We start from the raw sequence: 27,257 nt of genomic DNA, 5'->3' as shown, positions 1-27,257 counted from the left end.
CATTATAAGAAGAGAGAAAAAAGAAAGCCTGAGATCCCTGTAAGGCTAATATCAAAAAGCTCTAACATTCAGATAATTAATGCCCCAAGGAAAAGGAGGACAATTGCTCCAGCAGCCTAGATGACAGAGAACCTGTCTCAAAAAAATAAAAAATAATCATGTTTGAGAAATTCCTGAATTTGAAGAAAGACAAATTTATAGATTCAAGAAGCTCAGTGAATCTCAACCAGAATAAATGCAAAGAAAATCCTGTGTAAGGTGATCAAAAACAAAGACAAAGATAAAATTCAAAAGCAGACAGACAGAAACAAGATGTTAATTGACAGGGAAACAATAATTCAAAAGACCATGGACTTCTCACCAGACACCACTAAGAACAGAAGACAGGGAAACAGGATTTACAACATGCTGAAAGATTTGTTTTTTTTTAACTGTCAACCCAGCCCAGGCACAGTGGTTCATGCTCATAATCCCAGCACTTTGGGAGGCCCAGGCAGGCAGATCACTTGAGGTCAGGAGTTCGAGACCAGCCCAGCCAACAAGGTGAAACTCTGTCTCTACTAAAAATACAAAAATTAGTCAGGCATGGTGGTGGGCACCTGAATTCCCAGGTACTTGGGAGGCTGAAGCAAGGGAATTTCTTGAACTCAGGAGCCAGAGGGTGCAGTGAGCCAAGACTGTGCCATTGCATTCCAGCCTGGGCAACATAGCAAGAGTCTGTCTCAATAAATAAATAAATAAATTGATAAATTTAAAAAAAAACTGTCAACCCAGAATTCTATATCTCACAAGCATATTTTTTTAAAAGGTAAACAAAATAAAGACACATTCAGACAAAGAAATCTAAAAGATTTTTCACCAGCCAATAGGAACTACAGGAAATGCTAAAGAAAGGTCTTCAGGCAGAAAAGAAATGATACCAGAAGGAAATTTGTATCTTTAAGAATGAACGAAGACCAGAAAAGTCAAATGTCTGAGTAAGTGCATGAGGCTATTTTTTTCTCTTAAGTTTAAAAATAATGTATGAAAATTATATTGTGGTGTGGGATGTTTATGTAAGTCGATGCAGTACCTATGACAACAAGAACCATAAAGGCTGGGATAGGGCTGGATAAAGGAACTATATGGTGGTACAGTTTCTGCATTTTATGTTAACTAGTTCAATATTAACTCTAAGTAGACTGAAATGTTAAGGATGTATATTGTAATTACTAGAGAAACCATTCTTAAAGTAATACAAAGAGGTGTAACTACCCAATAGATAAGAAAATGAAAAACAAAGGATATTATTAAATCTTAGAAAATATTTCAGATTGAATAATCATGAAAACAACATATTGGAATGTGTGGGGTATAGCTAAAACAGTGTTTAGAAGGTAACTTAGACCTTAAATGCTGAAATCAAAAAGAAGAAATGTCTAAAATCAACAACCTAAAGTTCCACATTAAGAATCTAGTAAAAGAAGAATAATGCATACTCAAAAGAATGGAAGGAAATAATAAGCATAAGGATGTAAATCAATCACATGGAAAACAGAAAAAGAATTGAGAAAATTAACTAAGGCAAGAGTTGGTTTTTTTAAAATATCAACAAAATTTAAAAACCCATCTGGCTAGACTGTTTAAGTGTACAAAAATCACCAATATCAGGAATGAAAGAGAGGATTTCATTACAGAACCTAAAGAACCTAAGGAGCAATAAAAGAATGTGATAAACAACATGACACCAACAACATCTAACAATTTAGATGAAATGGGCAATTCTGAAAATTACAGCTTACCAAAATTAACACAAGAAACAGGAAATCTGAATAGCTCTATATTTTTTAAAGATTTCATCAAAAAATCTCACCACAAGGACACTTCCAGCCCTGGATGGTTCTCTCAAATATTCGAGAAAGAAATAACACCAATCTTACATAAATTTCCTTCAGCAAATAGAGCAGGAAGGAACATTTATTTTATGGTATCTACATAACCATAATACTAAACATGACAAAGCCATGTTTTAAAGAAGGAATATTACATACTAATATTCCTCATGAGCATACATGCAAAAATCATTAACACAATACTAGCAAATCAAACCCAAAAAACATATTTTTGAAAAGGATAATACATTCTGACCAAACAGAGTTTATCCTAGGGTTGAAAAATTGATTTAAATATCTTGATTTCATTATATTTATTTGAAAATCAATATAATTCACTATATTAACAAAGTACATGAAAAGAATATAATTATTTTGATAGTGAAAAAACATTTGACATAATTCAACAACGATTCAGGATAAAAATAAATTAGTAGCTCTAGGCAAACTATGAATCATAGGGAACATTCTCTATTTAATTAAGATAATCTACAAAAAATTTACAGCTACCATTATGTTTATGCTTTTCCTCTAATGTTGGAAACAAGGCAAAAATGTCTCAGGCTTATCATATGTATCCAACATTATACAGAAGGTCTTAGCCATTGCAATATGGCAAGATAAAGAAATAAAAGTAATAAAGATTGAAAAGAAAAAGGAAAAAGTGTTCCTATTTGCAGATAACATAATTTTTAGGGTAAAAATCCTGAGGAATCTACAAAAATCCGTAAGTACTAATAAGTGAATGTATCAAGGTTGCACAATACACAGTTAACAACATACAAAATCAGTTCTATATTTATATAGTAGCAGCAAACAACTGGAAAATATTTTTTAAATTCCACTTACCCTAGTGCCTCCACAAAACATAAAATGTAGAAATTAATCTAACAAAAAAGTCCAAAATCTCTACACTGAAAACTACAAAACATTATTTACATAAATTAAAGACCTACATAAATGGAAACATATTACATCCATAGATTGGAAGACTCAGTATTCTTAAAAATCACAATTCTCCCCAATAGATCTATAGATTCAATGCAATCCCAATTAAAAAAGATACAGCAGGTTTTTAAATATAAATTACAAGCTGATTCTAAAATGTATACATAAATTCAAATGACTTAAAATCACCGACGTAATTTTTAAAAAGGAAAAGCTAGAGGACATACACTGTCCAATTGCAACTTAATACAGCAAGCTACAGTAATCAAGGCAAAGGCTGTGGCAGATCATTATGCCAAGCAAGGAAGCCAGACTCAAAAGGGCATATAGTGTATGCCTTCTTGCATATGAAATTCTAAAACATGCAAACTGTTCTATAGTGTCACACAGCAGATCAGTGATTGGTTGCAGGGTGTGGGCTAAAAGCAGGGGTGGAGAGCAAAGAGGACAGAAGAATGAAAAGGTTCGATTATCTTGATAGCAGGAAATGTTTCAAAGGTGTATGCATCTGTCAAAACTCATCAAATTGTATGCCTGTGCCTCGTACATTGTACAACTCTTCATTTGCGCAGTTTACTGACTATAAATTATGCCACTATAAAGTTGTAGACAGAGAAAAAGCAGTTTGTTCAACTTTTAGATGTGCACGTCAAAAAAAATCTATTGATCTCCTTTAAATTTCTGCAGTGGTAGTCTGCATTAGTTCCATTGTGGGTCTGTGGCCTTCAATGCCAACAATCCTCGAATTAAGCCCCCACAGTGTCTCACTGACCACCAAGGAATTAGAGCCAAACTCAGGAAACCGCTCCCTGTTCTGAAACTACACACATTGATCCTGGTGGGAGCAGTCACCTAATGGTAGTTAAGGTTTGCTCAAAACAAGCTGTCCTGCAAAGGGACAGCAGAGGTCAGGTAGATGGAAATTAAAGTCCCTCCACTGTGACCTTTCACCTCCCAAAGTCTCTTTGAATCCCCTCCTTTCTCCTTCCTAGCCTATTTTCTCCTGTCCCCACAGTCCGGTCCTGCCTCCTGCACCCATCTTTATCCTCCTCCCAGCTCCTCTTCGACCCGCGCTCATTCTCCCACGAAAGGCAGTCCTAAACTCCAGCCCCCGTGGCCCAGCCCCATGTTCCACCCTGATTTCTGCCGGGCTGGGGCTGAACCTGCCACACAGGATTCGCGAGGCGGAACAGAGGGGACAACCGCCCCGCCCAAACAACGCACCTCTCCTTCGCAGAGCGCCCGCACGAAGTCACCGCGCCCCAGGCCGCGCTCTCCTCTCACCCGGCTTCGAGGGCGCCTCCGCTCCCATTCAGGTGGCGGTGAGATTGCCCCGCTGCCGCTCGGCGAGAGTCCCACAGGCCTTTCCGGTGCCGAGGGGCCGGGTGGGCTCGACTGGCTCCAAGGACGAAAGGATGCACTCGGTCGCCCAGCAACGAGCCGCGCGCCCTCCCACCCCCCACCCCCGCGCCACGGTGCGCACCTCAACTGCACCCACCTCGCGGGACCCGCTCCAGGGCAGCCTCAGACTTGGACCCCAAACCCAGGCCTCACTTCTCCCGGCACTAAAAGACACTGCCCCCGAAGAGCCTCCCGGACTGAAGCCGCCTGAACTGGCCGCTTTTGCCGAGCTTAACCAACTTTTTACTTAAAACTCTTGCTCTTTCTACGTTTAAAAGAATAATGCTGGACTCCGAGACTTAAAACTTCAGCTTTGGGGGAACAAAAGTGAGATGAATCTCTCACAAACATAATGTTGAGCTAAGAAGCCAGACAACGAGGAGTACATACTGTATCATTTCATCACATAGAGTCCCAAAACTGCAGTGCTAATGGATGTAGGCTCAGCTGGCGTATTATAAATAAACACAAGAAGGTAACAACCATAAAAGTCCAGAGAGTAGCCATGTTGGGAGTGGGACGGTGACGGTGAGTGGGCAGGCCGTTCTGGGGTAGTCGGGATGCTAGCAACATTCTATTTTTCAACCTTGATGATGGCGTCTCAGATTTTCTCTTTGTGATAAACCATTGTTTTCTACTGTGTTCATTTTTCTGTGTAATATCTCACCATTTTTAAAAGCTCAAAAAGAAAAAGAAAAACCAATTAGAGAAAATAGTGTAGATGAATGTGTTTTGCTCAGTACACTAAGCAGGCCCGCACACGTTTATTTTATATTTCTCTACACTATAACAACCCCTCTCTCTCCAAATACTCAGGCAATTAAAAAAATGAGGTGGAGAGACTGGCAGATAAAATGTACTGGAGTTTACTGTCATGAATAGTCAAAATAAGAAACATTCTAGAGAGGCTCCATGAGATCTGTGCTGGAAGAGAGCAACATGTTTCCCAGAAGTTCAAGATAAAAGTCTTGTGCTCCACAGTTCCCTAGAGAGGGGCCTCTCAACAGCCCAGCTTTGGACTGATGCACTCAAGGCATCCTCAGGCCTCTGAGAAGGAAGCTCCTGCTCTAGAAACAGAGAAAGCCAGGCTGTGACACATAGCTTTACCATGTGGGCAAGTTGCTTTCCCTCTCTGGGTTTCTGCATGCTCATCTGTAAAATGGAGATCATAATCTAAGCTCTCAGGTCTGTTATTTCACTCCCTAACACAATGTGCTCAAGAATGGTTGCCGAATGCTCTCAAGATGAGAAGCATTCTACAGAAAAGGATCTGCCAACCCTGTGGTTTCATTGCATTCATCTCACTGCCCTGTGAGCACTCTGTATGGGCAGCTTTACTCTAAGTGTGGGAGTAGCCTCTTCAGGCCAGGACTAAATTGCTTTTCCCTGCTAATTAAAATAAGAAGCAAATAGCCAAAGTGCTTGTGAAGTGATTAAAACTTCATGGTACTATCCCAAATGCTGCACAAAAATAATATACAGCCCATGTTCCTAAACTGAAAAAATATTTTAAATTAATGCAACCTTGAAATACGTCTATCATATAGTCAGGAAACAATTTAAATGGCAAATAAATATTGTTGATTAATACTTCATATAATCAAAAAACAATAAATATTTTTCATTAATACTTTACGTAATCAAAAAACAGTAACTAAGGACTCAAGTATCCATATCATAAGATAATACAATCCAGGGAACCTAGGTAGTATTATCATCTTCATTGTACAGATAAGATATTGTTCAAAAAGATTAAGGAATTCACCTGAGGTCCCCTAGTTAGTAATACTGTGCTAGGAACCTCTATTCTAGGTCTAGTTTGTTTGTTTATCTATATATTGAGACAGGGTCTCACTCTGTCACCCAGGTTGGTTGGCAGTGGGGCAAACATGGCTCACTGCAGCCTTGATTTCCCAGGCTCAAGCAATCCTCCTGCCTGAGTCTCCCAAGTAGCTGGAACTACAGGAGTGTGCCACCATGCCCCACTAATTTTTTTTTTTTTTTTTTTTTTTATGTTTTGTAGAGATGGGAGTCTCTATGCTGCCCAGGATTGAGCTTTTGGGCTCAAGAAATCCTCCGACTTTGGCCTCCCAAAGTGCCTGTGTTACAGGCACAAGTCACTGTGACTGGCAGATCTAGTTTCATTTTTAAAAAGGTGGGAGTGGGAGACAGAAGAAGAAGTGGGAGGAGGAGAAGTTAGTTATTGATTTAAAGGTATTTCAAACTTCTTGATATCATAATGCCTTCATAACTTCTAGTATCATCTTAAAGAGAGGGGAATAAGACTCAAAAGAGCAGCATAAAATCATTCAATAGTCATTGAAACACTATGATTTCCTCTAGTTTTTGCCGCTCTCCAACCACCATCTACCAGTCCTCTTGCCACCTGGTTTTGAAGACCCCTGTAACTCACTATAGCGTGAGTGAAAGCAGGGCCAGTGTGACTTTCCAGCTTCCACAGCTTTGATGCATCACCACAGAACAAAGTCCAAACACAGTTCTCCAAAGAGAATTTTAGGCTCCTCACAATTAGAGCCTGCCTAAAGGTTTAAATACTTGGGAAATAAATATTAAAATCATGTCTTTACTTCAAATTATGGACTAAATAAGTTCCAACTGGATGAAATATTTTGATTTTGTATAGATAAGACTTGCAAGCACTAACCAGGTGCAGTAGCTTACACCTGTAATTCCAGCACTTTGGAAGGTCAAGGCAGTAAAATCACTTGAGCCTAGAGTTCAAGAGCAGCCTTTGCAACATGGTGAAACCTTTGTCTCTACAAAACACACACACACACAAAGCCAGGTGTGGTGGTGTGAACCTGTAGTCTCAGCTACTCAGGAGGCTAAGGTAGGAGGGTTGCTTAGGCCCAGGAGATCGAGGCTGCAGTGAGCCAGGATCTTACCATTGAACTCCATCCAGCCTTGGTGTCAGAGAGAGATGCTGTCTCAAGAAACAACAACAACAAAAAAAACTCGTAAGCACTAAACCATAAAAGGCAGAAACTATAAATAAAAATAGAGATTTTTGAAATATTTGTATTATGTATTAAAAAATAAAATTAAAATGCAAATAAAAACCTGGTAAAAATTATATGACACGGCCGGGTGCAGTGGCTCAAGCCTGTAATTCCAGCACTTTGGGAGGCTGAGGTGGGTGGATCACAAGGTCAAGAAATCGAGACCATCCTGGTCAACATGGTGAAACCCCGTCTCTACTAATACAAAAAATTAGCTGGGCATGGTGGCGCGTGCCTGTAATCCCAGCTACTCAGGAGGCTGAGGCAGGAGAATTGCCTGAACCCAGGAGGCGGAGGTTGCGATGAGCCGAGATCGTGCCATTGCACTCCAGCCTGGGTAATGGGCGAAACTCCATCTCAAAAAAAAAAAAAAAATTATATGACACTTATGGCAGACATGGGATCGATATTCTGTAGATGAGAAGTAGACACTCCAAGTTTTCAACTGGCTAATGAAGGTGAAAATAGGCAGTTCCCAAAAGAAGAAATATGGCCAAAAGAAATGGAAAAATATTCAACTTGATTACATAAATACAAATTAAAACAATGTTATACAATTTTCATCAATCAAATTACAAAGTTAGTAATAGAGTGTGTGCATGAGAGTAAGGAAACAGGATTACTCATAGATTTCTGAGGGCATACTGCTAGATGTCATATAGCAAAATGTCTCAAAAGGCTTAAATATATCAGCCTGAGCAACATAGCAAGACTCTGTCTCTACAAGAAAAATTTAATAATTAGCTGGGCATGGTGGCACGCACCTGTAGTCCTAGCTACTTTGGGGCTGAGGTGGGAGGATTACTGGAGCCCAGGAGTCCAAGGCTGCAGTGAGCTATGATTGCACCACTGCACTCCAGCCTGGGCAACAGAGCAGGACCCTGTCTCAAAAAAAGAAAAAAAAAAAGATTAAATACTTGCAAGTATTTTAACCAAGAAATTCCACTTTTATGAACTTTTTCCACATAGAAGTATGCAAAATTTTCAAATAATAATATTGAAACATTGTTTTAATCATTAGAAGGCAGAATCTTGTCTTCAATTTAGTATCTTTAGTATCTAGCACAATGTTGGCATATGGAATTCTCATTGATGGTCAAACCTAAATAATGTCACTGGTTTAGCTAGTCAAGACTGAGTTGTTAACAGACAGACCTGAAAAGAACTGAGCTCTAGACTTAATGTTCTAGAGATGAGGAGCCAAAGATGCTGAGGCCTTGTGGAACACACAAGGACATTTCCCATGAGCCCCTCAGTCACTGGACCTAGTTTAGTGTCTGCTTCTATTAACACAACTCACCACTAGCAAAAGTCTCAGTCCTTGATTCATAGCAAAGTTCAGTTCACTGAAGGAAAAAAACAAAACCTTGATACTATCAATATTTGATTTTAGCATCAGTTACTTTAACAATTATGTCAAATGCAAATTAGCAAATTAAAAGGCAAATATAATGCAAATAAACTCAGAGTTCGCTCCCCTGCTAGACCCATATGCAGCCTTTCCTGCAGAAACCAGCCACCACAGAAATCCTGGAGGCTTCATGGCTGTACTCCAAGATGGTGATGGGGAAGGAGTAGAGCCTTTTGATTACTTACAGGATGAGGATGAACTGGAAAGAACTGAACACATTGTACCTCACTTCCATGAATCCTCATTCCTCTCCTCATCAATCAGGTCCCCACAGAAAACAGACGGCACACAAAAAAGGGTTTTCCTGGGGGAAAACAAATTGAAGGTGGGATCAAAGGGAACTAACAAGAGAAAATGAGTCAATCAAGGTCTAGCAATATTAGGAAGTTATTGCCACTTTTAATCTGAATGGACAAGGTAGGGAAAGGAGGCGTTAACAGCCTGGTGAAAGCTGAAACTGTGGAAGAGGGGCTGCTGATGCGACTGTAGACACAGAGAAGGGAAATAAAGGACAAACCCACAGTGAGGCAGGGAGAAAGCAGGAGGCCTACATACTCCTACCACTCTACCCTCCTGCCCTTCAGTCCTGCATCATTGTCCTTCATTGGTCAAACCCATTTGAAAGTCCAAAGGCAAGGAAGACTAAGTAGTGTGGCCTATGGAGAACTTGGCAAAGTGGGGAGCTGGAGGCATAACAGAATAACCAGCAGAGTCCCCTACTGTACTGCCATTGATCCACAGAAACAAACATCAAGACAGCTCCAGTGCCATAGGGTGCTCCAGCCTTCTCCAAGCACCTGCTCATCTCACCTTCCCCATGGCAACCTAATTAACATCTGCCAGGCTTCCCTCCAGATGCCAAACTCCAATGAGATTCTAACATTTAAGCTTATGGAGTTCAGGAATGTACCCCTGGGATGTCAGCTACCACTCTTCTTTGGAGCACCTTGGAAGTCTGGCACTGGGGCATGACCTCAGGGTTCTTAAGGCAAGATAAAAATAGCAAGCACTGAGCAGAAAGAAAAAAAACTGAGTAAAACTACTCATTTGAAAAATAAAAGATACAAGGAACACTAATGAGTCTGGTCCAAAGCAGGTGTACTTGGCGGGGAATTAAGGATTTATTTTTCTTGGAGGTAGCGGCTGATGTCTAGCATTCCATTTACACTTTACACTTCCAAAGGGCTTTGCTTAGATGTTCTCCAGCTATGGTAATGCACTAGAGATTTTGCTGAGTTTGAGGTCAGAGTCATTCCTTTTCTAAAGATAGGTATGTAAGACTGTTGTATGTGCTTTGTAGCCTAAACATTGAGCTTAGAGAACCAATGACTGGTTTATGCTTAGAAAAACTAACAGCTCTCCCAAGTAAGCTGTAAAAACAGAAGCTGCATTTAGCCAGGGATCACAGCCTGAGACTTCTGTGTACCAGCCCACTTCCCCTATATTCACCTACCCACATACCAATCCAAGAAAAATTAATAAGCTTTGAAGATGTGTTGTTTTTCTGTTTTCCAGTGAAGGAAATATTTTATTTTATCCACCTGGATCCTGATTACTGAGTGGAGCAGAATTCAGAAACTTACTGAAGCTGGTACTCAGGACCTTCTTAGCCCATCCAAGCCCTGTTAAAAATTTGTGGGACATTTCTCATGAAAGAGTCCTGTATCCACAGCTGAACTGCAGCCATCCCAAACTTCATCAATAGGAAGGTTTAATCAATTTCTAGTCTTAACTTGAGCAGACATATCTATATGTGAGCAGACAAATCACAGAAACCCCTCTGTGATTTAGTCTTTTCAGACTATATTGTCTGTCTTAATTAAACTTTAGCATCCCACTAAGCTTTCTTGCACATGCAAGGTAACATTTAAGTCTTTAATATTTGAAGAATACACCATAAGCCCAGCATGCTTGCTTCATTTCAGATGGACTTCAACTCCCAAGAAGAAACTTAGAGGGAATTTAAATCAAATAATTTTTGAAGACAGCAACTAAAGCTTCCTTGATAATGATGTCATGGGTTTTCAGGATTTTAGAAAATGTCTACGTATACTTCTCTAAATGAGTTATAAGTGGTTCTAACTGTCCATGAGAAGGGCAGAGGAGGAAGGAGAAAGTGTCTAGGTGAAATCAAGAGGTTGCTTTCTCATGTCAGTTCTCCCTAAGTTCAGGTGCTGAGGGTGGACTGGCCTCTCAGAAGCCCAGACTTCATTTGCTTTCTCTTTCTCATCTCCCCTCTCCTTCCCAGGTACCTCCTAGATCCAAGCCACAGCCCCATGTTTGCCTGATATACACACAGCCGGGGCAATGTCCGGAGCCTTTGAGAGAGGTGTGCCCAGACACCCAATGCCTACAAGTTCTGTCAGTAAATTCAGGTGGGCTCCAAGAATCCTCTCAGGAGCCCAGGAAAGACACAGGCAGACTCTTAGGGAGGGATCTTCCCTCTCTCACCTATGAGTAGAGGGAAGGACAGTTTGTTCTGGTACCCCAGCAGGGTTCAGCAGGACCTAAACGGTAGGAGGTTCAAGACCTCTCATCTCCTCTCCCCTTGAACCACCTTCCTCCAGAAGGTTCTTAATGTGAGCTTGATGCAGTCTCTGGATCTCCTTCAGATGGTGCATTTCCTTTGTCATCCATCACTGACTGCATGGAGAGTGACTCTGCCAGTCAAGGAAATTGGGAAGTTCCAGGCAGGGTCCTGGTGGACACCGAGACTTCCTCCCAGCCACAGGGCCCAGTTCCCACAGGAGAGCTCTCTCCTCCTCCTGGACTGTAGCCTGGAGGAACTGCAACATCACAGAGAAGGAATGGTGACCACAGGCAAAAGATCTAGAAGGGGGAGTATGGGAGGCACACTTGGTCGGTAGCGCCCGCCGCTACATATCTCAGCATCCAGCACTGCCCAGGCCCCCAGAATTCTGTGAAGGCTCTTTTTGTTACCACTTATTGCATACTCAATCTACACTCAACTGGTATGAGGTGGGTACTCCCATGCCCATTTTACAGTTGGGTGAAGGCTGAGAGAGCTAGTCCCCTGCAGGATCCAGATTGGAATCCAGGTCTGATTCCAAGCGGTAATTGCATTGAACATCCCCGGCTGCATTGCTGATTGCATGGAATATGCCCCAGTGAAGTTTGTCTAATGAAAAAGACAAAGTTTCAGAGATCTTCACCCTCAGACACAAGTGGCCTGAGACTGCCAGCTCTACAGAGGGGAGTGTGCAGAGCACTGAGCCTTCGCCTCCCTGAGGAGGCTTTGCCTGGGCTTAGAACTTAGAAGGACAGGTTGGCCTCTCACTCTTCTGCTGCTGCTCCTGTCTTTGGAGATGCCAGCAGTGAAAAGGAGGAAAGCTTTTGCCCTAAATTTACCATAAAACATGGACTACAAACCTGGATATTCAGCAAAAAGGAAGGAAATTTTTGTAGTACCAATTATCCCAGAGTCTTCCTCCCCTCCTGGAAAGTCACTTTGCCACTTCTGGAGCTGAGCCACCCACCACCACAATCACCATAGCAGTTTCCTTCTTAGGTTCCTCATTTCCCTGGGTGAGGTTGTCAGGGCTGACTCTCATGCCAGCCACTACTCCAGACTTTGTTCCTGCAACTGACCATTGCCAGAACCCAGACATTGGGTCCAAGCACCTCACTTGGGAAAAAAAGAAACATCAGCACAGAGAGCCTGGCTGGGGTTTCTTAGCATATTAGAGGTCAGCAGCACTGGGGCCAACCTCAGAACCATGTTGCCCCACCCTAATTCTAACACCGGGTCTGCATCTCCACACAGCTTCTGTACTCTTCACTTCCCCCCGCCCCCACCTCCCTATTCTTGTTCTCTCTCTCTCTTTCTCTCTCTTCCTCTCTCTCATCTCTTAGGGTGGTTTATTCCCATCCAGCACCTGCAGGAGTTTGTGAAGCTCCTGCTCCAGTGTAAACTGACCTTCAACCCCAGCACTGGGTTTTATTTATTGAAACCACTTCTGTTGGTGGGGATGTACGGGGGAGGGTCACGAGGAGGTCAGTGGAGACCAGCAATTCACAATGGAAGGTATTTTGGCGGGAGGAGGCCAGTGGGATTAGAAGAGAGGGATTCACGCCACCGACTGCATCCCCCAAAGCATTTGAAAAAAAAAAAAAAAAAATCTACATCAGATCTGCTAAAACTCGAAACCTGAGTCTCTAAGGTGGGTGAGGCTTAACCGGAGTTCCCAGCCCCACTCCCCGACCTTCGTAACTGGGGTGCGAGTGGGGCAGCTTGGAGAAGAGGATCTGAAAGCAGGATGGTTGGGGTGCAGATCCTCAGCAGCAGCTGAACCACAGCTGAACCCCATATCCGCGCAGTGGGAGAGTGGGGGGTGGTAGGAACATCGAAGACATCAGAAGCTGCCGGAGGATCGCACAGCCTTGTGGCTTCCCGAGTGACAGCAACCCAGAAGAGGAGGTAGGCACGTTTACTCTTGTAAAGACTCCCCCAACTCCCAACTCCGGCTTTCGTGGCAAATAATATTTAAGGATAAAAAATGACACGAGGGGTCTCCAGTTATTACCTTGCCACAACACTGCATGTTCTGAGATTGGTGGTACTTTAAGGAAATCATTACATTACACAGGGAAAGTGTGTGGAATAAAATACTTTGTATTTTATGTATGCTTTGTATCTTATGTAGAATAAAATACTTTGTATCTTATGTATACTTTGTATCTTAAGTAGAATATAATACATTGTATCTTATGATACAAGACAGAGAGGCAATTAAGGTCAACGCCTGGTAATTTCAAGTGCGCTGTCTCAGTCTCCCCAGCTAAGAGGCAGGCACCAAGGAGGATCACATCTGTGACGCTCGCTGCGCAAACCGGCCCCGCAGGCTCGCAGAGCCCCAGGCGCCCCCCAGAGCAGGGGCCCAAACGAACATGCAGCGTGCTCTAAGCCGGGAGCGCAGCCTCAAACTAATAGAGAGCTCTAGTGCAAAGCTTTTCCTCCTCACTACGTGGGCTCAGCTTTATTTGTTTGCCAATTTAAACATATTATTTAAACACTGATGTTTCCTTTCCAGCACCTAGTGAAACGTGTAGCTTGACAAGAAATTGATTGGGTTCTTCAACTTTTAGTCAATGTCTGCTATTGAAAGGTGTGGCTGCTGCCTTTTCACAGCAAGGGAAAGTAAAATATTTGACTTTGGGCCACAAGTTGGCCGCCCTATATGGGCAGAGCAAGCTGCTGATTCTGCCCATGTCCAGGTACCCAGGAAAGGAAGCATTTATTTGTTACGCCACCCGATGATATTGGTTAAAATCAATCATGGATGACAGGGAAAGAGCCAGACTCACTGGGTTTGGAAGCTCAAGGTTCTCAGGTACCTGAGACCCTGTCCACTGTGCCAGAGCATCTTTCCCATCCAATTCTTCACTCAGTCCATTGGCCCATTCATTCCACAAAACCTTTGTTTTCCTAGTGCACCTAGCTAAATCAAATCTCTCAGATTCTCTCACTTGGGGACTTTGGATGTGGTGGATATGGTTTCTAGATTCAGGAATTGAGCTAGCCTGGCCAGTCTCTGGGCTGGGGTAGTTAGATGACTGACTCAACAAATCTTTATTGAAAGTCTACTATGCTACAGGCTTTGCTCTGGCAGCAGGAACCACAGCAGTGCCTACCCTCAGGGAGCTACTAGACCAGTAGGGGAGAGAAAAAATGAATAAGAAACAAATGGAATTTGCTCAGTATGTGATAAGAACCTGGCAAGGCATCCAGAGCAAGGTGCGGACCTAAGGAGGGCAGGGCTCAGTTGTTTGTGAAAGGCTGCAACATTCTCAACAGGGACTCCAGGAGTCTGCTCTGGACTTGCCATCACAGGTAGTATCCAGTGGTGGCTGTTGCATTTCTTTACTTTGATCTATGATTCTGGTAGGCAACCAAAATTACAGCATTTAGAAAGTGGTCAGAGTTCCTGCAAATCTGGCTAGTCATCTAGCAAAAGCAAATGCTGCCAATGAGACTGCTTCATAGTTAAAAGCAAACTCACTGCAAGGTGAGCTAAGCAGTTTTCTTCTGTGATCCATAGAACAAGGAAATTTTTTTAAAAAAAAATCACACAAATGCACGACTCTTAAAACAAAACTTTTCTCTGATGTTAGCTCTTGGAATAGCTCCTGGAAGTCCCAGAAGCAGCTACCCAACAGTGCTCTCCAGTCGAATTTTAATTTTAAGTAATGAATGTAACCTCCCTCTAGGCATGCCAGTAAATTAGTTGGCAGTCCAAAGCGTAATTTTAAAATTTGGGGGGACATCAGAAAGCTGATACAATGAAAAACTGCTCGCAGAATATATTTTCATTTTCTTTCCAAGTGTAGGATATGACATTATTACTAAAGCATCTGTTAAACAGTGCTATGTAATTTGAGGGTAATCACATATGAATAGCAAAAGTTAAACCACCAGGGACAACTGAGAGACCCTGGGAAAGCCCCTGGGTGTGTGGAGGGAAGGGTGCGAGTAGATTGGAGGGCGCTGGCTGGCCTGGGACAGAGAAGCTAAACACTGGTTGACCCTTCAGGAAAGATTTAGGTTTAAGCTGCCAGCTTTGAGGCAAGAGATGAAATAGTTGACTTTTCCAAGTCCCTCTGCTTCCACTGCTGCTCTCCATTAACGCGGGCTTCTGCTGATGGAGAGGAATCCTGGTCCTGACGTACCCTCACCCAGGTTTCCAGCCTCTCAGCTCTTGCACACAAGAGCAGTATGCCGGTGGGGAAACGCCGGGATCTCAAAGCACTCTATCGAGTCTGTGGCACCTAGTAGGACCTCAACTGCTCAGGTCCTTTTTGCTCTAACGCAAACCTAAGAGCAGTCACCTTTCCCTCTAATTTTCCAACTCTTTGTGGGAAGCGTGCATTGCCACTCCCTTCCCTAGGCCCCTACCCCTACGGGTTTTAAAGTAGAGGTCCGGGAAAGCCTGAGGATCCTTTGAGCAGCACGGAGCGGAGACCGCGCTCCCCAGGAAGGGGATCGGCTGGTTGAGGAGGGACCGGCTGGGGCTGAGCACATCCTCCAACAGGCGCTGACCGGTTTGAACAAAACAGTTAGTAACTCGGGGGCCACAGCGACCAGGAGATACGCGTTGGCCACAGGGACCCAGACCTGGGCAGGGGCACCATAACCGGCTCCTGGGGCCTCGGGGGAGGTGGGTTCCCGTCCTCCGCGAGGGCCTGGGGGGCACTTCTTCCTTCCAAGGCTATCGATTGCCCAGCAGGGGAAATCTCCTTTTTCAATCTTTCTCATTTGAATACATGAAAATGCGAGTTGATTTTGGCAAGGCGATGCTCTCCCACGGCCAGAGGGACGGTTTTGTCGCCCGCGGGCGAGGCCGGGTGGGGAACAGCTCCGGCTCCGACATCCGGCTGCAGGTGAGCTAGGTCCGCGCCCGGGGCCGCTCAGAAACCTGGCGGCGCTTAGGCAGCAGTAGGGGAAAGGACAAACCCAGTGGCTGTTTTTGTTCGTTTGCTTCAACAAAATAAGCCAAAGCTTGGGATATGTTTGTGTGTTGCTTTTACACACACAGACACAGACACAGGCACACCCACACGCACATGCACACACAGCTGGGAAAGGATATGACTCTGTACAGAACTGCCTGCAAAGCCCCGTCAAGTAGTCCCAGGGCCCCTACACACTAGAAAGTTGTGAATTAATCCCTTAAAGATTTAATGATGGAAGGAAGGGAGAGAGGAAGGAAGGTATGAGGAAGAAAAATAAAAAGGCAGCGAGGGAACCGAGTTCGAACCCTGGCCCGGCCCTTGCTTCTCCTCTCGCGCTGGGGACCGCTGTCTTGCGGCGCCCTGGCCCCTTGCCCACCTCGGCGCACACCTCCAACTGCGAAGGCCAGGCACAAGCAAATGTGACCCGTTGTTTCCAGCGTCCCAGGCCCTCCTCACTTCTAAGTTGAGCCGGGTCCCAGTCGGGGTCGGCTTTGAACCGTGTTAACGACCACAGGTCTTAGTTTCATTGCATCCGATTCTCCCTTGCAGAAGGAGGACTTAAGCTTCTTATCTGGGTGGGGGGCGGGGGCCCGCGGGGGAACTCGGACCACCCCACACCAAGCGTGTCTGGGCCGCTGCGGCCGCCACCTGACAACAACCCGGTCCGGGGAAGGGTAGGCAAGGAAAGCGGGAGGCGAGGGCAGCCACAGAGGGAAGCCCTGGAGAGACTCCAGTGGGACCGCAGAGCCCCGCCGGCCCGGGTCCTGCTTTCTGCCACCCTGCGGTCCTGCTAAATGGGAAAGACCCGGTCGCCGCGAGAGGCCGCCGGCTGGGACCGAGGCCGGAGCCCGCGGCCTTTCCTTCCACCTTCCGCCGTCGTCGTCCTCTGCTTCTCCCTGCCTGGTGAATATCTGCGGAAGGGGCTCCCAGCCGGATTCTGCTGGGAGGTGTAAGCTGAGGCAGCCCAGAGTGGTCAAAGGACCGAGTGCCACCCGGGTACTGCGGGACCGCGCCGGGAGCAGGCCCCACGGGTGTAGCAGGCGCAGCTTCCGGGAAGGGCGGAGCCGCTTCCTCCGCGGGCGGCCACCTGGAGTACCCGCGCACCCTACCGTCCTCACTGCCACGGCTCCCTCCACTTGAGGAGCCCGCCCTCTCGGCGACCCAGACCGTCCCAGGCTGTCGCAGACCCGGGCTTACCCTGGCAAGTTTAGCCCAGGAGACGCCACGTGTCTGCCCTCGTCGGTACCCTGCCCTGAGTCCACCCAGCCTCCCCAGAGCTGAAGGCAGGCCTGGTTTCCTCCAACGAGCAGCACAATCCTTGCAAAGCACAGTTTGCAATAGTGTAGGTGCCTGTTTGGGAAAAGCGGCTGGAAAAGAGCAGCCTGCAGCCGCTGGACTTGGCTACCGACTGGCCAGCAATCTCCAGACAGCAGCATTAATTTATGTATGTATGTATGCATTTCCAAGTCAAAGACCCAACACGACCCTGCTGATTCGCTTTTAAACCTCGGGGAAAGTGACTGCTTGGCATTTGGGTACACTGGAACCTCACCTCTTAAATTTGTTAGGTGTCTTGGAGTGCGGCCACTAAGATGGAGAGAGTCTGGGAGCTGGAGGAACTGCCATCTCTCCTTCCACCTTGGCCTAGGCGCTAAGAACATAAATTCCTGGCTGTGGTATGCGTGCGGAGTTCAACCCAGTATCGCCTGGCGGTGCTCCCTGGAGGTGCCTCCGGAAAAATTCAGCGATCCCTCTCCACAACAGGAGGCGCTGTGTTCGTGGAAATCTGCGCCCCCATCCCCACCCCCACCCCCAGGCCGCGAACCTGTGATCCCTGAGCTGCATTAAGGCTCTGAAGCTGGCAGAGTCCATTCTGCACCACCGGTCTTGGGCTTTGAAGAAGCCTAGAAGAAATTCCGCTTTGGCCATCACGCTATGAACAGTGGATTTTTTTTTTCTTAAGTCAGTTTGTTTTCTTTTTTTAAGATTAGACTTAATAGGTTTGGAAGATGGGCTAAAAGAATATTTGATATTGTAATTGACCCCCTCCCGTAAGGTGACAGTGTTTTAACCCCGCTTAAAGCACCAGATTTTTGTGCACCATAAAAGCCATTACTATCTATAAATTGTTACTATTGGTAGAAAATACCCTAGACTTGCTCGATTTTATTGAAGAGCTAAGAGAGTTGGAGAATCACCTCCAGAAGGAACAAGGAAGCTCATTAGCACTGAAAGTCCCCCCACCCCCATCAGGCCGAGGAAGCTAAGCATCCGTGTACTTTACAAATGGAACTAAAGTAAGCTGCTGATGGAAACTTTGCACAAAAGAATTAGTTTCTGACACACAATTCGCAGATACATTTACACAAACTGATGGGACAACTTTCAATTACAGGAGCAGGTTGCATTAGGGAGAGTTCCTGCCCTACTGAGTTCCACGTGAAGTTAATTTCACTCATTCCTTTCCTTATGATGTGACGTTTCCACCCACCACCCTTTTTGAAAAAAAAAAAAGTTGTAATCCAATGCTTTTATCTTTTCTTATTTCCTTAACTGCACATCTTCACCCTCTCTGCTCCCCTGCTGACTTAAGAGATTTGTTTGGTTCAGGGACTTAAAGTGATTCTTTTGCCAGATTTCAAGTAAGAGAGATTTAAAAGAACAAAGCTCAGGGAAAAAGATATTTGTTTGGAAGACAAGTTAAAACACATTTCTTAAATTGAGATTAATAGCAGTTTAAAAACTTTGCTAAACAAGATTTTGCGGATTCTTAATTACTTTAGAAAAATTTTATTTTATTGTTACTTAAGGGAACCTAGTGCTTCTACAGGCAGTACAACACACACAGGGTCACAGACACTCAGAAACTAACACACTCAGTCACACCTGCTCAGAAATACACAAACGATCACACACTCAGAAACACACGCACCATTTCCCAACCTATCACCAACTTATTGCCTATCACCCAGTCACTTCAGTAGTTCTCTCTGCCAGGACAAGTGGGCAATCCGCCACCCAGGGCCCCATGAAAGTCAAGAGACTCTGCGTGGGGGAGACTCTCCCACCGACGTCCAGAACCGATTAGGAACCAAGCGAGCCCCTGAGATCCCAGCTCGGCTTCTCCGGGTCACAGACAGGATCAAACGCCCCTGCGAGGCATCTCAGGCTTCTGCCTGGAACCTCTTTTGCAGGGCAGATGCGTTCCCGCGCCCGGGCCCTTGCTCTCCCAGCTAATGCGCGTGTTATGGGAGATGTCCCCTCCCCCTGACCTTTTCCTATCAGAAACCAGACGGTCGTCTCCAGCTCAGTCCCTGAGGCTGCTGAAGGGGGGCGGGAGGAGGAGCCCGGCAGAGGGAGGACGGCCCGACTTGGGTCCGCCTGCCCTATCCCACAGACATCTGCTCTATTTCTTCCTCTTTATGGTCGCTACAGATGACAAGGGGAGAGGAGCGGACCGAGGCGCAGGAAAAAAAAAAAGTTATGTCATAAAGATATAAACCGGTGCGGGTGACTCACCTGCTCTTAGCCGCAGGTACGAGTTTGTGGCAGCGCCTCCGCTCTGCTAGCCAGGAGCTCAGGTCGGCCTAACGTCATTTGGCTTGGCTGACTCAGATGACCGGGTTTCTAGTGACGAAGCAGAAGTGGGGCTTTTTTCCCTTTTCTAGTCTGAGGCCCAGGAGGAAAGAAAAAAAAAAAATGTCTGTATTCTCGTCTCCTGGGGTTGAACTTTGAGTCAGGAATCAGGAAGGAGGGAGAAGGGAGCAGGAGGGGCGCAAGACTGGGACACAGTCCGAGCTCGGAGGGTGGCCAGTACCTCTGGGGAGGGACCCCGGGGTCACTTAGCCCACAAGGTCTCTAAGCCCGGGCTCCGACGCCACTGCCCCGGCCTTCTCTGGCTGCGAGATTCCCATCCAGAGCCCTAGCCCGCCTGCCCGGCCCCGCCTATTTTTTCTTTTTCCAAAGGGGGTTACACCCCCCTCCCACCCCATTTCCCTCTTTCCCTAGCCTCCGGGCTTAAACCAATTACACTGCTTTGCAAACAAAGTGAGGGCCGGGCTTGGGGGAGGGGGCTCAGGGGAGGGGGCGCGAGGCGGCGGCGGCGGCGTGGCGGGGCGGGAGGCGCGGCGGCCGGACTGGCAGGCGGCCGCCTTGCAGGTGCACCTCGGGCTTTGTAGGTGCGAGCGTCTTTGTGCGGCGGACAAATGGGGAGAGGACGAGGAGGTGGGCACTCGAGCGACGTAAGATCCACATCAGCTCAACTGCACTCGCCTCGCAGAGGCCGCCCGCTCACTTCCCGCGGAGGCGCTCCCCGGCGCCGCGCTCCGCGGCAGCCGCCTGCCCCCTGCGCTGCCCCCGCCCGCCGCGCCGCCGCCGCCGCCCACGCCGCGCCCCGCAGCTCCGGACTTGCTCTTCGCCCGGGTGGCGTTGGGCCCGCGCGGGCGCTCGGGTGACTGCAGCGGCTCGGCTCCCCTCCCCCGCCCCGCGCCGCGCGGCCGCCCGTCGCTTTGCACAGGGCTGGATGGTTGCGTCGGGCTGGGTGGCTCCAGGATGTTAGGGACTGTGAAGATGGAAGGGCATGAGACCAGCGACTGGAACAGCTACTACGCGGATACGCAGGAGGTGAGAGGCGAGGCGAGGCGGGCGGCTGGCGGGGCGCCCCTGGAGCCCGTGCTGGGGGAGGCCGGGGAACGGTGGGCGCCGGGCAGGGCGGGCAGGCGGGCCGGGGGCGCCTCCTCGGTGCCACCGCTGCCTGCCCGCTGGTGTGGCCCCGACCGGGCCTCGGCCGGGCCTGGAAGCGGGACCTGCTGCCCTGGTCTGTCCCGACTCTCGCAGCAGGCGAGAGAGTTTTAGGAAACTCTAGGCTTTGAAAACAGCGGTGCTGGAAAGCACTTGCCTCTTCCCAGCGGAGAGGGGGAGCGGGAGCCGGGCCCTGGGTGCCGCGGGCGGGAGAGCGCGGGCAAGAGTTAGAAGCAACTCTGAGAAAGCCGGAGCACGCTCGCAAGGCGACCTCTTCCTCCCGCCGTTTAATTCGCAAACCTCTTCTAATTAAAGCGCCCTGACGCTAAGTTGGGTGTCTCAATAATGAAACGATCTCTAAATTTCGTAAAACTTGTTCTTCAAAAGCCCTGTTTGGGGAGAAGTGTGTTCCCTCTTCTCTAAAACCGCTGGGTGGCGCTAGTGCGACCAGAATATTCTTCAGAACTCCGGGCCCAGAACCTGTTTCTCTTCATTGTCCCCTTAGTGGCACGTTCTTGGGGTTTATTTTACAATGTGCATAAAAGGATTACAGGGAAAACCAGGTACAGGCAGAACTGCCACCTATTAAAAGTATTTTTCTGGAAACAGCTGGCGATTACCCCCCAAAAGTTTAATTACCATTATTGAAAACGCGTATTGGAACTGCCTGGGATAATTTGGGGAAGAGAGAAAGAAAATAAAACCCCAAAGTAAAAAATACTTCTAAGATGTGGACAGAAAAATATAGAATCAGGTAATATTTTGATGGTAACTAATTTATTTAGATTCATATATTCACAAGTTTATTTCTGAGTTTATTTGCATACCATAGTTTAGTGGGTGTTCCTGTTTAAACCTATTTGTTCTCCTGTTTTCAAATGGACTCAATATTTGCTGATGAAAATAAACTTAAGGATGTAATTATTCCTTATTAAATTATTAGAGAAGTACTTTTTAACATCCCTAGGTTCTGTATTTTTAAAATACTGTACCTAATGCTTCCCCACATTGCTATGGATAAGGATTTTCGCTTGTTGATGATTTTAAAAGGAGCTCAGAGGTCTTCCAGAGGTTTAATTCTGATGCAGTCATCTCGACCCCGCCATTCTATCAAGACCCCTATCGAAAAGTGCTTTCTTACATGTTAAAGCTGAGAATTAGTAAATACAATAGCATTAAGAGAAAATAAGTAGAATTTGATTTTAGAATTTTAAATTATTCAGTACTACTCACGGAGTTTCAAAAGCCAGGCATTGAAATCATCATCAGCAATGTTTCAGTATGGGGAAAAAATGATTTGTATTGACAAACTGTGTGACCAAATTTTTCAAACGGGACTTTAAGTGGTGACAAAATTAATGCAAGTTTCTGAATAGCTTGCAGCGGTGTACATGTAAAGTCACGTTAAAATCAAAAGTATATAGCACATTGAGATTATTATGGCACCCCCTCCCAGCCCTTTCTGTTATAGATCTGTTTTTAGTTTTATTTTTCCAAAACTTATTTAATTTCTGAGTTTGCTTCCCTTTTAACATTACAGTTGCTACAGGTAGGTAGAAAACACTACTTATAAATATGATAAACAACAAAAAGTCACCAAAGGCAATAAACTCCTAGGACAGTAAAGCCAGTGGTCGGGAAATAAATGATTCAGGGGGGCCCACGTCCATAGATGATTTGCTCTATCAGGGAGTTTCATTAACAGCCTCCTAGAACAACCGAAACCGCTGTGTGGTCAGCCAGGCCTACAGACTCAGGCGAAGAGGGCGTGGAGCTGGTGGTTCCCTGTGGTCCACCCCAGTGGGCTTGTGACATGGAACCCATTGCACCCTAAGGGTGAAGTGAATAAGCAGAGGATCAGAGATTAATGCTATTTTTGGAGTTTTAAAGACGATTTGCCCCAAAGAAAGATTTGCTGAGGCTGGTTGAGGTGGAGACTTGGGATACTGCCGGGTGTGGATGGAGGAGGCGATGAAGGGGCCCTGGAAGCTAGCCCCTGAGCCTGGCGTGTAAGGCGATTACACATCTTCCTGGGGACATATTTTCTGTGAGCGCTTATCTTTTCATGCCTGCCGTGCTAGGATTTTCCCCCTGCCGTGCAAGACGTCTTTGCTCAGTCTGGGGAGGGCGCCTAGCCGTTTGCCCCGGGTGGGGGTGTCTCGTGTTCTGCAGAAATGCTCTGCACTTGCCTCCGGGTTCGCTCCGGGCGGCAGCCGTCCTGCGCCCACCACTAACCCTGCCCTCTGGGGCCTCTTCACTCGCTGTCTCCACTCCAGGCCTACTCCTCCGTCCCGGTCAGCAACATGAACTCAGGCCTGGGCTCCATGAACTCCATGAACACCTACATGACCATGAACACCATGACCACGAGCGGCAACATGACCCCAGCGTCCTTCAACATGTCCTATGCCAACCCGGGCCTGGGGGCCGGCCTGAGTCCCGGCGCGGTAGCCGGCATGGCGGGGGGCTCGGCAGGTGCCATGAACACCATGACGGCAGCCGGCGTGACGGCCATGGGGACGGCACTGAGCCCCGGCGGCATGGGCACCATGGGCTCGCAGCCGGCGGCCTCCATGAACGGCCTGGGCCCCTACGCGGCTGCCATGAACCCGTGCATGAGCCCCATGGCGTACGCGCCGTCCAACCTGGGCCGCAGGAGCGCGGGCGGCGGCGGCGACGCCAAGACGTTCAAGCGCAGCTACCCGCATGCCAAGCCGCCCTACTCCTACATCTCACTCATCACCATGGCCATCCAGCAGGCGCCCAGCAAGATGCTCACGCTGAGCGAGATCTACCAGTGGATCATGGACCTCTTTCCCTATTACCGGCAGAACCAGCAGCGCTGGCAGAACTCCATCCGCCACTCACTGTCCTTCAATGACTGCTTCGTCAAGGTGGCGCGCTCCCCGGACAAGCCGGGCAAGGGCTCCTACTGGACGCTGCACCCGGACTCCGGCAACATGTTTGAAAACGGCTGCTACTTGCGCCGCCAGAAGCGCTTCAAGTGCGAGAAGCAGCCGGGGGCCGGCGGCGCGAGCGGGAGTGGGGGCGGTGGCACCAAGGGCGGCCCTGAGAGCCGCAAGGACCCCTCCGGCGCCGCTAACCCCAGCGCCGACTCGCCTCTCCACCGGGGCGTGCACGGGAAGGCTGGCCAGCTAGAGGGCGCGCCGGTCCCTGGGCCCGCCACCAGCCCCCAGACTCTGGACCACAGTGGGGCGACTGCGACAGGGGGCGCCTCGGAGTTGAAGACTCCAGCCTCCTCCTCTGCACCCCCCATAAGCTCCGGGCCCGGGGCGCTGGCCTCTGTGCCCCCCTCTCACCCAGCACACGGCCTGGCACCCCACGAGTCCCAGCTGCACCTGAAAGGGGACCCCCACTACTCCTTTAACCACCCGTTCTCCATCAACAACCTCATGTCCTCCTCGGAGCAGCAGCACAAGCTGGACTTCAAGGCATACGAGCAGGCACTGCAGTACTCGCCTTACGGCTCTACGTTGCCCGCCAGCCTGCCTCTTGGCAGCGCCTCAGTGACCACCAGGAGCCCCATCGAGCCCTCAGCCCTGGAGCCAGCGTACTACCAAGGTGTGTATTCCAGACCCGTCCTAAATACTTCCTAACCCCCCGGGACTGGGGGGTTTGTCTGGCATGGCCATGCTGGTAGCAAGAATGAAAAAATTCAACAGCAAACAAAACACAAACCAAACCGACAACAGCATCATAAAATCCCAACAACTATTTTTATTTCATTTTTCATGCACAACCTTTCCCCCAGTGCAAAAGACTGTTACTTTATTATTGTATTGAAAACTCATTGTGTATATTACTGCAAAGACAACCCCAAACCAACAATTTTTTTCCTAGGAAGTTTAATGATCCACACGTGTATATATGAAATTCTCCTCCTTCCTTGCCCCCCTCCTTTTCTTCCCTCTTTCCCCTCCAGACAACATTCTAGTCTGTGCAGGGTTATTTAAAAAAAAACAAAAAAGGAAGATGGTCAAGTTTGTAAAATATTTGTTTGTGCTTTTCCCTCCTCTTTACCTGAACCCCTACGAGTTTACAGGTCTGTGGCAATACTCTTAACCATAAGAATTGAAATGGTGAAGAAACAAGTATACACTAGAGGCTCGTAAAAGTATTGAAAGACAATACTGCTGTTATGTAGCAAGACATAAACAGATTATAAACATCAGAGCCATTTGCTTTTCAGTTTACATTTCTGATACATACAGATAGCAGACGTCTTTAAATGAAATACATATATTGTGTATGAACTTGATTATGCACATGCTCAGATGTGTAGACATCCTTCATATATTTACACAACATATAGAGGTAATAGATAGGTGATATACATGATGCATTCTCAAGAGTTACTTGACCAAAAAGTTACAAGGACCCCAGCCCCTTTGTCCTCTCTACCCACAGACTGCCCTGGGAATCAATTCCTGAGGAATTGCCCTCCAGAACTCTGCTTCTTGCTTTGCAGAGTGCCATGGTCATGTCATGAGGTCACATAACGTATAAAATTAGCTTCTATGGGTGTATACCATTTAAAGAATTTTTTTTTCCAGAAAAATGGAATATTACGATGTTGGAGGAGCGATAAGTTATAGGGAGCCGGATTTCAAAACGTGGTCCAAGATTCCAAAATCCTATTAATTGTGGCCATTTTAATCATTGCTATCATGTGCTTGTTTCATCCAGTGTTAATGCACTTTCCACAGTTGGACATGGTGTTAGTATAGCCAGACGGGTTTCATCATTATTTCTTTTTGCTTTCTCAATGTTAATTTATTGCATGGTTTATTCTTTTCCTTTACAGCTGAAATTGCTTTAAATGATGGTTAAAATTACAAATGAAAATGTTAATTTTTATCAATGTGATTGTAATTAAAAGTATTTTGATTTAAATAACAAAAATAATACGAGATTTTAAGCCGTGGAAAATGTTCTTGATCATTTGCAGTTAAGGACTTTAAATAAATCAAATGTTAACAAAAGAGGATTTCTGTTATTTTTCTTCACTTAACTAAATCCGAAGTGGATATTCTAAATATGATATCTTTCGAATTCTAGAACTGAATATAATGACAAAAACAAAAATAAAATGGTTTTGTCTGTGATTTTAATGAATGTGTATCTAGTAAAAAGCAATGAAAGAAATTCAAGTAAAGTGCATGAATTGAATTAATACTCCAAGAATTGAGATTTTTATGATTCTTTGTTCCCAGTGATGTTTACTTCATTTTTTTTCTCACACCGGCTTAAGCCTTCTGTGTTTTCTTTGAGCCTTTCCACTACAAAATCAAATATTAATTTAACTACCTTTCCTCCTTCCCCAATGTACCACTTTCCTTTATCTGAGAATTCTTCCAATGAAATAAAATATCAGCTGTGGCTGATAGAATTAAGTTGTCTCCAACAGAGGCTCCTGAACCCTTTTCTCATTAAAAGAGAAACAAAACTTAGCCATCAGGGTAGCTCTGGAGGAGGTGGGAGGAGGGGAGTTAATTCGCTCTGGCAGGGGCAGCGTTGTGCCGACAAGACAATTTAGGTTGGCCGCTATTTTGCATTTTGTGAAGATATTTTTAAAATTTTTATTCAAAAATATCGTTCCTAAGTGCTTAAAGTTGATTATTTGTTTGCCTTCTAAGGGCTTTTAAATGCAACTTCACACCCCATAGTTGCTTGGGATCACAAAATGATTAATCTCCTTTGATAGCAGGCTCACTTTCCAGTCCACCTATTTCTTTGTAAGTCTTGTTCGGATTGACATCAACAATAACAACACCAGCTCAAGCAGAGGCCTGAGCCCTTGTGTATGAACTCCATCCTCACCAGGGCTTGAACTTGGACAGCCTTTACTTTGAGCTCCCCACTCCACACCGGGGACAAGATAAAAAAAAGAGCTGTGTGAGTCGCCTAATTATAGCGTAATTGCCTCCCCATATGAGCGAAAGGGTGCCATGTAGCACTTGAGAAAAATCCAGAAATCCCACACCCCAGCTCACTTCAACTAATGAAAGGAAGAGAGGAGGGAAATTACTACTTTGAGTAATTTCAAACCCTGATTTGGAGGCCTCGGAAGGACATTAAAGTCCCCAAGAGAGGAAAAAGCTTCCAATCCCAACAGTTACTCATATTTACATAAGGTAAACAAACGTTGGCAAATTCAGCTTCCAAATGTAATATAAAGGCGTGGACTTGGGCCTGAAAATCCCGCCCCCACTAAATCTAAGATGTCTAACTTCTGTGCTGTCCCCTTTCTCCTTTTCAACGTAATAGAAACATCAGCGCCTTGCCTTCACCCCACAAAGCTTAAGTTAACCTTAGCTCTTGCTCTCTTACTTGCCGGAGACTTTTTCTAGTTACGCGGGGAAGGGGGCACTTTGG

The 27,257-nt window shown here is 46.3% G+C and overlaps 2 protein-coding genes across 2 annotated transcripts in view; one reads left to right on the top strand and one right to left on the bottom strand.

Moving 5' to 3' along the window:
• The window catches only part of TTC6 (tetratricopeptide repeat domain 6), a 226,700-nt gene extending 217,806 nt beyond the window's left edge, over positions 1 to 8,894 (bottom strand). Inside the window, exon 1 of the mRNA XM_064365726.1 lies at positions 8,876 to 8,894. The gene's annotated coding sequence lies outside the window, so the exon portion shown is untranslated. The remainder of the gene's footprint in view (positions 1 to 8,875) is intronic.
• Positions 8,895 to 20,398: 11,504 nt separating this feature from the next.
• On the top strand, positions 20,399 to 26,286 carry FOXA1 (forkhead box A1). The gene is made up of 2 exons (XM_021674920.2): positions 20,399 to 20,744; positions 23,138 to 26,286. The coding sequence occupies exons 1-2, from the start codon at positions 20,673 to 20,675 to the stop codon at positions 24,476 to 24,478; spliced, it is 1,413 nt and encodes a 470-aa protein (XP_021530595.1). The 5' UTR covers positions 20,399 to 20,672; the 3' UTR covers positions 24,479 to 26,286.
• Positions 26,287 to 27,257: the final 971 nt, after the last annotated feature.

This window comes from Aotus nancymaae, unplaced genomic scaffold (genome assembly GCF_030222135.1).
Source record: "Aotus nancymaae isolate 86718 unplaced genomic scaffold, 86718_ANA_hifiasm-v0.15.2.pri h1tg000062l, whole genome shotgun sequence".
In the NCBI taxonomy this organism is placed as follows: domain Eukaryota; kingdom Metazoa; phylum Chordata; class Mammalia; order Primates; family Aotidae; genus Aotus; species Aotus nancymaae.
Note: the sequence above shows the minus strand (reverse complement) of the source record. Positions and strands in the feature narration are given on the sequence as shown.

What these genes read in the sequence shown, in the direction of transcription:
- FOXA1 (XM_021674920.2), top strand. Translation starts at nt 20,673, where the DNA reads ATGTTAGGGACTGTGAAGATGGAAGGGCATGAGACCAGCGACTGGAAC. An exon ending in ACTACGCGGATACGCAGGAG is followed by an intron (nt 20,745 to 23,137) that starts GTGAGAGGCGAG and finishes TCTCCACTCCAG; the next exon opens with GCCTACTCCTCCGTCCCGGT.